General features: G+C 44.7%; 1 protein-coding gene across 10 annotated transcripts in view; it reads left to right on the plus strand.

Annotated features, from left to right (window-relative positions):
• Window positions 1–10535: 10535 nt before the first annotated feature.
• Window positions 10536–12876, plus strand: part of LOC310872043 (rho guanine nucleotide exchange factor 28-like) — a 68942-nt gene continuing 66601 nt past the window's right edge. For 4 of the 10 annotated variants that reach the window (XR_014570338.1, XR_014570339.1, XR_014570340.1 and 1 more), the window contains exon 1: window positions 12297–12356. Coding sequence is in view for 7 of the 10 variants with exons in the window: in XM_083783731.1 (XP_083639857.1) it covers window positions 12324–12356 (33 nt within the window). In the remaining 3 variants the exon portion in view is untranslated. Of the gene's footprint in view, window positions 10654–12294; window positions 12357–12876 lie in introns of those variants that run through there. The other 6 variants (XM_083783727.1, XM_083783728.1, XM_083783730.1 and 3 more) reach the window with 4 other exon arrangements.

Consider the following 12876-nt stretch of genomic DNA (forward strand, 5'->3'; position numbering starts at 1 on the left):
CACAGGGGCACATGCGTATGCACACCTGGACCTTTAAATGAACAACAACACAAAAACTAAGGCACTGGTGTCGGACTTCTGGTTTACCGGAACGGGGTTCAACTCCCTGCAGTGCCCTGCTCAATGTGTTGTATTTCATTCATTGGTCCATGGTCTCAGGTCATTGAGCGGCGCGCTATAGTGTGCGATTCTTCATCATTGTTGAGGATTTTTTAAAGGTGAAAATCAAGGAAAAGCAAAAGGCTATAGTCCATGGTCACGGACCGCATACTGGTCAAGGTCATTTATACTGGTGAAGATCATTTACTAGTCTTCTAAAGGTCATTTATACTGGTGAAGATCATTTACTAGTCTTCTAAAGGTCATTTATACTGGTCAAGGTCAATTACTAGTCTCATGAAGGTAATTTATACTGGTCACAGTCATATACTGGTCACGGTCATTTCTACTGGTGAAGGTCATTTATACTGGTCAAGGTCATTTGTACTTGTCAAGGTCATTTATACTGGTCAAGGTCATTTACTAGTCTTATTGAAGGTAATTTATACTGCTCAAGGTCATTGATATTGGTCAAGGTCATTAAGTGGCACGCTATAGTGCGCGATTCTTCATCATTGTTGAGGATTTGAAAAAAGGTTAAATTGCAGAAAAGCGAAAGGCTAAAGTCCATGGTCACGGAGGGCATACTATAGTATGTTGTTTTTCTTTTTTTTGGTGGTGTGCGGGCTCCATCCAATAACTACACCAGTTGTGATGCAATAGAGTTTGCTGTGACCGTTGTGAATTATGGGTGGTGTGGTCTTTGCCAAGACGGTGGATTGTGGCCCATGCCTTCCTGCTGTTATTTGTCATGTTGGTGTTCTCTATATCTTTTCGTCCTGGGCATGACGTTAAACTGTTCCGTTCGAGAGGACCGGCGACCCTCGAATGTAAACAGGTGTTGGGACAGGGTCAGGTGTTGTCTTGATGCATCCTATGATGATGCCACAGGTGTCATTTAGGGCTGTGTCGACCAATTTGGTGTGACGGGATAGGCTTGTAGGTGATGCAGAGGAGGGAAATGGGTCGGTAGCTCTTTGGGGATAATGGGTCTTTGCCATGTTTAGGGATTGCAACCACTTTGGCCTTTTTCCAGACAGAAGGGATGGTTTTCTGTGCTATGCATGTGTTCAGCATCCCCACAAGCCAGGTCTTTCCGTTAGGTCCCAGGTGCTGTATCATTTCTGCTAGTAGGTCATCAATCCCTGCTGCTTTTCCGGGTTCTCCATCCAATACCTACACTAGTTGTGATGCAACAGAATTTGCTGTGACCGTTGTGAATTATGGGTGGTGTGGTCTTTGCCAAGACGGTGGATTGTGGCCCATGCCTTCCTGCTGTTATTTGTCATTTGTCATTATGGTGTTCTCTATATCTTTTCGTCCTGGGCATGACGTTAAACTGTTCCGTTTGAGAGGACCGGCGACCCTCGAATGTAAACAGCCACGAAAGGAAACTGTGTGTGTGAGGTGTTCTCTATCATTTCATTCCAGACTTCACTGTCCATCTCCTGTGTTTTCCATTCATCTTGAGCGTTACACAGTCGTCTGATGTGCGGGGGGAGGTGCCGGCTAGCGCATAAAGGCACGGACGGGACAGGTGTTTTCTTGACCCATCCCGTGATGATGCGACAGGTGTCATTTAGGGCTGTGTCGACCAATTTGGTGTGACGTGATCGGCTCCAGCTTGAGCAGGAATACTCTGCTGTAGAGAAAGACAGGGCCATGGCAGTTGCACAGATTGTTTGTGGGTCTGCGCCCCACTTGGGAGTTCACTAGTTTTCACAGGATGTTATTGTGGGTGTTGACCGTGGCTTTTGTGTTCTCCAGGTGTTTTTTTGAAGAAGAGTGTCCTGTCCAGTGTAACTCCAAGATACATGGGGTGGGTATGGTTGGAGAGTTTGTGACCATCCCAAGTGACGCTCAGTTCTTTTCTCGCGTCTCGGTTCCTCAGGTGGAAGCTGCATAGTTGGGTTTGTGTGTCTTTCTTTTTCTGTCTTTCTTTCTTAGGACGGAGATCAAGGTAGACGCCATAGGAAGGCTCAACACTAGCCGATGCCCCTAGAGATCCATCCCAAAGCTTCCCTCAGGGAGCACAGCAAGCCAGCTAGCCAGCAAGCCTGCCCAGTCAGCCAACGCAGCCAGTCAGCTCCGCCAGTCAGCCAGTGTAGAAAGTCAGGCTGCCAAGCCAGAGCATATCAGCCCTTGCAGTCAGCCATTGCAGCCATACCAGCCTTGCTCAGTCAGCTCAGCCATGCCTCTCTTGAGGCCTGGCTCTCTGTCTGCCTGGCCCGGTCTGCCCTGCCCTGCCTTGCAGCAACAGAACCAGCCTTTCTGGAAAGCCAGCCAGCTCAGAATGCGAGCTGAGCAAGCCAGTGCAGCAGCAAGCCCAGACTAGGTTACCGCAGCCTTACTGTGCAGCCACAGCCACTCAGTCTAGACCAGCAGGAGCTGGCCAGGCTCCAACCCTTGCAGCGCAGCCTTAGGCCGGACAGTCCCCCTGCCTGCACTTTGTTGCCTTCCTGGCCTGTCTGCCTGCCTAGGCGCCTCGGTCTTCCTGTCTGTCTGCCTTGGCCTGCCAGTCTGAAACTGGTTTAGACTAACTGCGTGCTTGCCAGCTGCGCTGGCTTGCTGAGCTCGTATTCTGAGCTGGCTGGCTTGCCAGCAAGGCTGGTTCTGTTGCTGCAAGGCAGGGCGGGGCAGACCGGGCCAGGCAGACAGAGAGCCAGGCCTCGAGAGAGGCCTGGCTGAGCTGACTGAGCAAGGCTGGTATGGCTACAATGGTTGACTGCAAGGGCTGATGTGCGCTGGCTTGGCAGCCTGACTTTCTACACTGGCTGACTGGCGGAGCTGGCTGGCTGCGTTGGCTGACTGGGCGGGCTTGCTGGCTAGCTGGCTTGCTGGACTCCCTGAGGGAAGCTTTGGGATAGATCTCTAGGGGCATCGGCTTGTGTTGAGCCTTCCAACGGCGTCTACCTTGATCTTCGTCCTAAGAAAGAAAGACAGAAAAAGAAACACACACACAAACTCAACTATGCAGCTTCCACATGAGGAAGGCAGGCAGGCACGCAGGCAGGCACAAGCTGCCTGCGTGCTTGCTTCGCCCTCCAGTTGCTGCTCCAGTTATTTGTTTTCCCTCAAACCCATCCTCAATGTGTTGGGTGAGGTTGAGCTCTGTCCAGCACAGGACGGGACGGAAACCAGCTTGGTCTTTAGTCAGCTTGGTGTCTATGAGTGGTATGAGGCGTTGGAGTAGCAGCCTCTCTTGTAGGTGATGCAGAGGAGGGAAATGGGTCGGTAGCTCTTTGAGGATGATGGGTCTTTGCCAGGTTTGGGGATTGCAACCACTTTGGCTTTTCTCCAGACAGAAGGGATGGTTTTCTGTGCCATGCATGTGTTCAGCATCCCCACGAGCCAGGTCTTTGCGTTAGGTTCCAGGTGCTGTATAATTTCTGCCAGTATGTCATCAATCCCTGCTGCTTTTCCGGGTTTCAACTTTCCCATTGCAGTTTTGAGTTCTTCTAGGTCGAAGGGTTTGGTTTGAGGGCTGGCTGATTGTGGTTGGTCTGATACCACTGTGCGATGGTATTCTCCTGTGGGTCGTGGCGGTGTTGGTTACGACTGTTGGCCACCAGTTGTGATGCAACAGAGTTCGCTGTGACCGTTGTGAATTATGGGTGGCTCCCTGAGGTCCTTGATCGCCATTGGGTCCAACAGTGGTCATTGAAGCGTGCACACACATGCACACATGCACCTACACACACAGGGGCACATGCGTATGCACACCTGGACCTTTAAATGAACAACAACACAAAAACTAAGGCACTGGTGTCGGACTTCTGGTTTACCGGAACGGGGTTCTACTCCCTGCAGTGCCCTGCTCAATGTGTTGTATTTCATTCATTGGTCCATGGTCTCAGGTCATTGAGCGGCACGCTATAGTGTGCGATTCTTCATCATTGTTGAGGATTTTTTAAAGGTGAAAATCAAGGAAAAGCAAAAGGCTATAGTCCATGGTCACGGACCGCATACTGGTCAAGGTCATTTATACTGGTGAAGATCATTTACTAGTCTTCTAAAGGTCATTTATACTGGTGAAGATAATTTACTAGTCTTCTAAAGGTCATTTATACTGGTCAAGGTCATTTACTAGTCTCATGAAGGTAATTTATACTGGTCAGTCATATACTGGTCACGGTCATTTATACTGGTCAAGGTCATTTGTACTTGTCAAGGTCATTTATACTGGTCAAGGTCATTTACTAGTCTTATTGAAGGTCATTTATACTGCTCAAGGTTATTGATCAATATCAATGACCTTGATGACCCCAAGGTCATTAAGTGGCATGCTATAGTGCGCGATTCTTCATCATTGTTGACGATTTGAAAAAAGGTTAAATCGCGGAAAAGCGAAAGGCTATAGTCCATAGTCTCGGAGGGCATACAAAAATGTGTGGTGCTATACAGGCCGTTCTGGAAAATTTGGGACAGAGGTTCATCGTTGGCATCCAGGGAGTGTGTGTGCAAAATTTGGCATCGACCGGGTTAATGGTGCTGGAGATTAGCTGTTAACAAACTGACGGACACACACACACACACACACACACTCACTCAGAGTGCAAAACATACTCTATCCCCATGGCTTTGGCCTGGTGCCATACCGTTATTAATTATTCCCTACAATGTCAATTGTGAAATTACTTTACCGTTGCAATGCAAAATTTACATTTCAACGAATGGACCTCGTAAAACAAAACAAAAACCAAGGCACTGGTTGTGGTACTTCTGGTTTACCGGAATGGGGTTCAACTCCCTGCAGTGCTCTGCTCAATTTGTTGTATTTACATGGTTCATTTTTATTTTCTGCTCATTGTGTTGCCTTTTCATAGATGATAACCCCCAGGTTCTTTAATGTGTTTGCACTCCCTACAGTTAGGTTACCAAGTCTATTTATTTATTATTTCTGTTCACTAGAACTAGAACCAATTACCAAAGTAGGCTTTCTAATGACACAACTCGCCTTTGTTTTTATGTGTAGCAAAAACGTTCTTTTTATTTACGCCAAAGAGTAGAGGCTGGTCTGCATTCATGCGAGCGGGGAAGTTTAGAGTAACATAGCTCTAAATGAAACGCATTAGAGCTATGGACCAGAGCTAGTAGTCATAGCACTTCATGGTATATGCATAGTTTATATAGTTTCATTATAGATATATTAAACAGAGAGGACTGGAGTCAATTGGGTTATATTATGTTTAACACTAATTTGAAGCTGTCAAAATCTGACAGACTTCTGGCGGCCATGGCCACGCCCACCTTTTGGTAACGCCCATGTAGCGTGAGGAGGGGGGGGGGTTATTTGACAATTGTGCAATTTGTAAAGACAATGACAGGAAAACATAGCCCTCAAGATGACCCCTTGTTTGGACCACTTGCTGAGTGCAGCTTTATGACAAAATCCAGACCTGACCAAGGAGGGTCGATTATTTACAATTGTCACGCTATCTAGTGTGACCACAAGGTTTACTTTCGTGACCGAAAACTGACCCCCAAATGAAGATGGCACATGCGACTGCGCACGCACGCCGAGTTTGGACTTTTTATACACATCACACACCACTGATAAATGTGTTATTCAGCAGATACGCACATCTGATGAAAAGTGTAATATGCGTATGGTTGATTTCTTGCTGTCCTATTTCATCTTATAACCACAGATTTTTGACGGGGGAAATGCGGCTGCATTTCTGATGTGTGTGTGTGTGTGTGTGTGTGTGTGTGTGTGTGTGTGCGCATCTGTGTTCACACTCAGAGGAGTGTGAGAGGGTGAGGGTGACTAGATGGTCGACCGAGATAGGAATGAATAATGACACAAGAAGATTCCGGTGTGTCGTAAAACTGTCAATTATTAATTGTTAACGGTTTCGCGAAGTTAGCATTTTAAGAGCTGGTTTAAACCAGTTTTTGGAAGAACAAAGAATAACGCCTCCCATGATGTGTGTAGTCCTCTCTTTTTAATATAATGTGGGTCTAATCAAGACTCCACGCTCTGTTTCAGCGATAGCTCTGTGAAGCAGGTCGCATCAATCCTGTCAGGCCCACGCGCATGAACCACGGCCCAAACAGGACCGCCGCCTATGCGCTCTTTTACGGCGATGGCTCTGCGGAGCAGATAGCAACATCAACCACGGGCGGGCCTACGCGCAGCTGAGGACAACCGCCTAGTCTAACGGCGATCAGGACGTTAAGAGCAGTCCTTTGTTAATATACCAGTTTAATGCGAGTTTTACTCTGAGACACTGACTTGTTATACTTTAACTAAGAGTAAAAGTTAGCCTCGCGCGCAGCATCACCAGCAAGTGAATGAACTTTTCCTGCACAGAAACGCTTAAGGAATCCACCGGTGAAGGCATTCTACTACCAGGTGGGTCGGAGACTGTTTGTTAAAACATCCAGCCTCAAAACGACATTGGTTTAATAGAGATCTTAAATGTTTTATTAGATTATGATACGACTGAGACCTTTAGACACACCGACCACTGAAGCCTAAAACTCTCTCTCTCTCTCTCTCTCTCTCTCTCTTTGCGAGGCGTATACTCTCCTCCTCCTCTCTTTCTTGCTGTGTTTAATTTCTTTATTTCATGCAACGTGTTTTAAAAGCGAACCTATTTCAGTTGTGTATTACGTTCGATCAGACGGGACCAGAGAACGCATTCGCCCTTGATTACTGCCTGACACATATACTGTGTAGGCTATATCAACAGCGAATCGCGTATACCTGCCTGACTAAACGCAATAAAACAATACGCATTTAATTGTTTCTCTGTGGCTCATGCCCAAATGGAAACAATCTCATGACGTGCTCGCTCATTTGCTATGTGGTTTTCATATCATTTGTAACCAGTAATTGATATAATAAACACCCCTTTTGATAATACAATCAATCTTCGTTGAAGCAGTTTCTTTGATTCATGATATTACTGTATATCTGAAAGTTGCTTATGAAAGGGGAAATCTATTGCATCTCATTTATTCACAAGCCGTTCAACAACTCACGTCCGACAGAAGTGACGTTTTTAATGATGCGCTGAAAAGCATTGAATATTCCCGATTCATTTTAATATGATTTTGGAATATCATATTGCTGATTAATCATAACCAATTAATCTTACAATCTCAGCCACTACACCCACTTTCGGCCAAGCCCACAAAAAGGACCCCCCATGTCATTTGCCAGGCAGGCTCCACTCTCAGACAGATATTTGGCTCCGTCTTATGAGCTAATTTAGAACTTCCTGTCTGAGAGCTAGCTAATTTAAGACATCCGGTTGCCTTCAGAATAAAATAAGGTTATTTAATTCGTTAATTAAATAATTGTCAATGCCCCAAGGCACAGCACTTTTTTGAGCGTTGACCTCAGTAGAAGGTCTGCTGCCGTGAATTTTACATCTCTTCCACTTAGTGGAGAGTGGGGTGTGGTACAGGACATCTCCCCGAACGCGTGGGTATACTGCATCTACAAGTAGTACAAGATAAATTGAAACCATTGACACCTACTTCGATGGTTCAGTTGTCATCTATGCCGGGGAATTTAGCAGCTCTCATTCGTTTTTTCAAAATCCAGGTCACACATTTGATTGCAAAACAATCTGTGGTGTCACTCAACAACTAGTGAATAGCATCTTACTTGGCCTTAGGAATGCACAATGACCCATTAGATTTTATACACAAACTAGTAGTTTGGTTGAGTATGTGTGGTGTCCACACAGTTGTTCAAGCAAAACATACAGACATCTGTACATTCTGTGCCTGGACAGTTGAAAGCAATTAACAGAACAATAACGGAGGACAATTTGGAAGAAGATGATGATGATGTGGTTTTATGCAATGAAAGTCTAAATGACAATATGTGTGAAGCTATACCATTACCAATTCTAACATTTCTACAACAGACATCTGCTATCAAAAAATGTCACACACGGCTTGAAGAAGCAGCAGCGCAGGACTCAACATTTAGACGGAAACTTGAGAAATTCAATCTAGCCAACACATCAGTGTCATTAGTGTCTCAGAAATGTTCTAGGACAGAAGTATGCACCATATTAAATAGATTTGTAGAATACACACTTCGGTCTCCTTTCCTTGGAGATGACCTGCTTTGCCTGAAAAGTCTTAGTCTGTATAGTTGTACTCAATGTGGTGACAAGGCCTTACCATCTACAAAGAACATGTCACAATTCATAGTGCAGCCACTTGACGTGTCACAAAAAGGCATCTTAGACACTATTGCACAAATATTACCTGCTCAATCTGAACAATGTGAAACATGTCAGCAGGAAAAGAGCTTATCAACATATGAAGTAATTAACAGCCCACAGACCTTACTTCTCCTGTTAAGAGCTGGCACAAAAATTCCAAAAACGTTCAATTTATCCTGTCTGTACCACCAAAATGAGTATGCTTTGACCAGTATGTGTGTATTTTTCGACAGGCCACCATATGCGTCATTGTACATCCTTAAAGATCATAAATGGCATATCTGGACAAATGAATCGAATGACACAGCAGGCTATACCTTTGAGCTGATGCAAAGAACATCCGCTCGACAGCACACAAAGACAGTAGTCACAAGTAGTTTCTATGTCGTGTCATACGAGAAAATAAACAGTCGAGAAATAATCAAGTTTCGTCAGGACAAACAAATGCATAAATGCACAGACAGATGCAATCAACGCACACAAGTGACACCCATTCCAAAGCTAGAGGTAACTCCTTGACCTGACTTAGCTTGCGTAGAGAAAGTGATTTCATGTCAATGCCCCAAGGCACAGCACTTTTTTGAGCGTTGACCCCAGTAGAAGGTCTGCTGCTGTGAATTTTACACCTCTCTCGCTTAGCGGAGAGTGGGGTGTGGTAGAGGACATCTCCCCGAACACGTGGGTATGTCCAGATAGTTGCCTCGCGGAGCCGTCTTTTGTCCAGTGTCCATTATGGGTCCGGAAACGGTACTTTTTGTCAGCCTTGACCCCAGTAGAAGGTCTGCTGCTGTGAATTTTACACCTCTCCCGCTTAGCGGAGAGTGTGGTGTGGTAGAGGACATCTCCCCGAACGTGTGGGTATGTCCAGATAGTTGCCTCGCGGAGGCCTCTTTGTCCAGTGTCCATTCTGGGTCCGGAAACGGTACTTTTTGTCAGCATTGACCCCAGTAGAAGGTCTGCTGCTGTGAATTTTACACCTCTCCCGCTTAGCGGAGAGTGGGGTGTGGTACAGGACATCTCCCCGAACGCGTGGGTATGTCCAGATAGTTGCCTCGCGGAGCCGTCTTTTGTCCAGTGTCCATTCTGGGTCCGGAAACGGTACTTTTTGTCAGCCTTGACCCCAGTAGAAGGTCTGCTGCTGTGAATTTTACACCTCTCCCGCTTAGCGGAGAGTGTGGTGTGGTAGAGGACATCTCCCCGAACGTGTGGGTATGTCCAGATAGTTGCCTCGCGGAGGCCTCTTTGTCCAGTGTCCATTCTGGGTCCGGAAACGGTACCTTTTGTCAGCATTGACCCCAGTAGAAGGTCTGCTGCTGTGAATTTTACACCTCTCCCGCTTAGCGGAGAGTGTGGTGTGGTAGAGGACATCTCCCCGAACGTGTGGGTATGTCCAGATAGTTGCCTCGCGGAGGCCTCTTTGTCCAGTGTCCATTCTGGGTCCGGAAACGGTACTTTTTTCAGCGTTGACCACAGTAGAAGGTCTGCTGCTGTGAATTTTACACCTCTCCCGCTTAGCGGAGAGTGGGGTGTGGTACAGGACATCTCCCCGAACGCGTGGGTATGTCCAGACAGTTGCCTCGCGGAGCCGTCTTTTGTCCAGTGTCCATTCTGGGTCCGGAAACGGTACTTTTTGTCAGCCTTGACCCCAGTAGAAGGTCTGCTACTGTGAATTTTACACCTCTCCCGCTTAGCGGAGAGTGGGGTGTGGTATAGGACATCTCCCCGAACGCGTGGGTATGTCCAGATAGTTGCCTTGCGGAGCCGTCTTTTGTCCAGTGTCCACTTTATAAAGTCCATGCACTCCAGTGAATAGCATTTATCCATTTAGATAACTTTATTATTATTATTATAAGGATTTAATTACTTATTCTTACACAGAAACATAATGTGTGTCTTATAGCATCATATAGCATCATTTAAATGCTTAATTTGTAGTTTTAATGTGCAAATTAAACTTTTTTTCAATACTCTAGAGGGTACTCTTATTTTGAAGAGATCGTCCACCGGAAGTCTTAAATTAGCTCACTAGATTAGCTCACTAGACGCTGCCGGTACTTTTACTTCCACAATCCAAAAGGGTAAAACAGAACTCATTTGACACACCTCCTCCACCAAAGACGAAAGGAAGGATGCTTACTCAGTAAGTAAAGTGTACCTCATGCACTCTCCAGGCAGAAGCTGAGAACATAAGAGAACAGATCAGGAGTTTGTTTGACGTTTTTTCTTTTCAATTCTGGATTCGCTGTCGATCGTAACGAATTAGTTAATAAACGGGCACAGCTGTGTTTTAGTTGTAAATTAGTGTTTTGTTATGCCAGATCCTGTGTCCTGTACCACCAACTGACGGCTAGACATTTTCGAGGTAGGTAAAGTCGAGAAGAACAACTATTCTACACTTGAAATTTGTAATTCCCGACAGGCATGTTGTTGTTGGTATTTTACTTTAGAGAACATTCAGAATATGGCTAGAAAGTAGACCGTGAGACCCATTGTTGAAGAGCCAGGGTGGATTAACAATAGTGACCAGATTTGACTGAGAGAGTGAGAGACTGCCATCGTGTCAGAGCTGAAATCGACATGTACATGTACATGTAGCTAGGTGTAATGTTAGAGACCACAGAAGTGAACCTTTCAAGCCTGTTTTCTCAACTCGCTGTTTTCTGCAAGACATTACTCTATAAGCAATATGATCTCCAAAACTGGTGGGTCAAACTGAACAACCAATATGTCAATTTGAAGCCTGATTCCCTGCTTTCATATGACATGAAAAAACAAAAAGAATCCAATGGCAGTCTCTCAGTCAAATTATTATATTATTATTAAATTATTATAGGCCTACTTTAATGATTATAATAATTTACATGATTATGACATGTGTAGCCTATTAGTCCACTTGCCAGAATGTGAACCCAGGCAGGCATATTGAGTACACCAAAGAATCCATTCCAAGCATTAGTTTTGCACAAAAACACTAAGACCCAGCACATTTGGGCAAGTGGCTATGGCTGTTTAGAGCTCAATGAGTTTTTTTTTTTGTTGCAAAACTAAAGCTTGGAATGGTTTCAGCATCATGAAAACCCCCTAGTTTGATACATCACATGCTACATAAAGCATGATGACATTTTGTATTTGTTGCCTTCTATAGGTTGGTATGGTCACATATTATGCCAATTATGAAAAATTCTCAACATATGCAAGTTAGCATTCGGCAGTTTCTACATACTCAACATTTCTAACATAAAACCTTGGTGTACTCAACATGTCCGGGTTCACAATGGGGCTCTATGGGCTGGCAAGTAGACTATTACCTCTCTCCTCACCTCACACACCTCGTTCTTACAATATATCTCTTAACCAAAGTTAATTACCGGTATATGATTATTATCTCTCTCTCTCTCTCTCTCTCTCTCTCTCTCTCTGAGAAATGGTTGTTATGGTTATGAAGACACATGTTGAATGTTGATATGCTTTGTCCTGTTTAGGAAGTGGTCACTGATAAGAAGCAGGCCAGTACAGCTGTCTGGGCAAATACATTTCCCATGATAAGCCACATACACGCACTGACTACCATTCACTGTGGAAGTGGGACACATTATAATAGGCCCATGCCTAGGCCATATAAAGGCAAGACATAAATCTCTCAGTCATGAACAGATGATGATCCCCATCTCATAATTGAGGTGTGTTTGTGTGCTTCTACAGAGTTGTGGCGATAGAAAATGGAGCTGCCATCATTAAAGTAATTATGGACATACTGGGATCAAAGGATTCAGTTGTTTCATCAGACTTTAATTATCACTGATAATCCTGTTGGGATCAAAGGAGGGCACACACACACACACACACACACACACACACACACACACACACACACACACACACACACACACACACACACACACACACACACACACACACACACACACACACACACACACAAATAGCCAAGGAAGTAGGAGAAATAATTTTGACACCAGTGAGTTCCTTGAATTCTCCATGAAAGTTTTCTGTTGTTGTTTTTTTGGTTTGCAGATGGAGCTGAGCAGAAAGAAAGTGCCTCTGTATGTAAGTGTTGCTGAATTTATCCACCATCATATGGCTAAGTCATGTGGGACCATGAAATCCAACTATGTAACCTCAAACATTAGCCGTGTCTCCCTGAAATGTAGTCTTGAATTAACCGTAGAATTTGCGTCCAAATTCTGTGCTCGGGTCTGAATCCAAGGTCATTTTAGCCAGGCATTATTTATACCTGGCTTGGGTTCATCAGTTCAACATCATCAAGACTGACAGATTTTTTTTTATGTTGTACTCAAATAGGCACTTGTTTGACTTTAATTATTCTAAGTTGAATTACACATCTACGTTTGTTGCGCATTAGATCATATTCTCTAAGGAACAAAATAATGTAATCAATCAGTTTCCCAGCAAGCTTTACTTTTGTATGACTAGTCAATCAATAACTGCTGTAATCGCAACAGTGTTTTCATTTTGTGCGGTTTTGAACTCACACAGGGGCGGAGGAAAGAAAATAACTTTTATTATCCAACGATTATTTGATGTCTCCTGTCAGGTGGTGCATTTG

The sequence above is a fragment of the Protomyctophum parallelum genome (genome assembly GCF_964188405.1).
Source record: "Protomyctophum parallelum genome assembly, chromosome: 15".
Taxonomy (NCBI): Eukaryota; Metazoa; Chordata; class Actinopteri; order Myctophiformes; family Myctophidae; genus Protomyctophum; species Protomyctophum parallelum.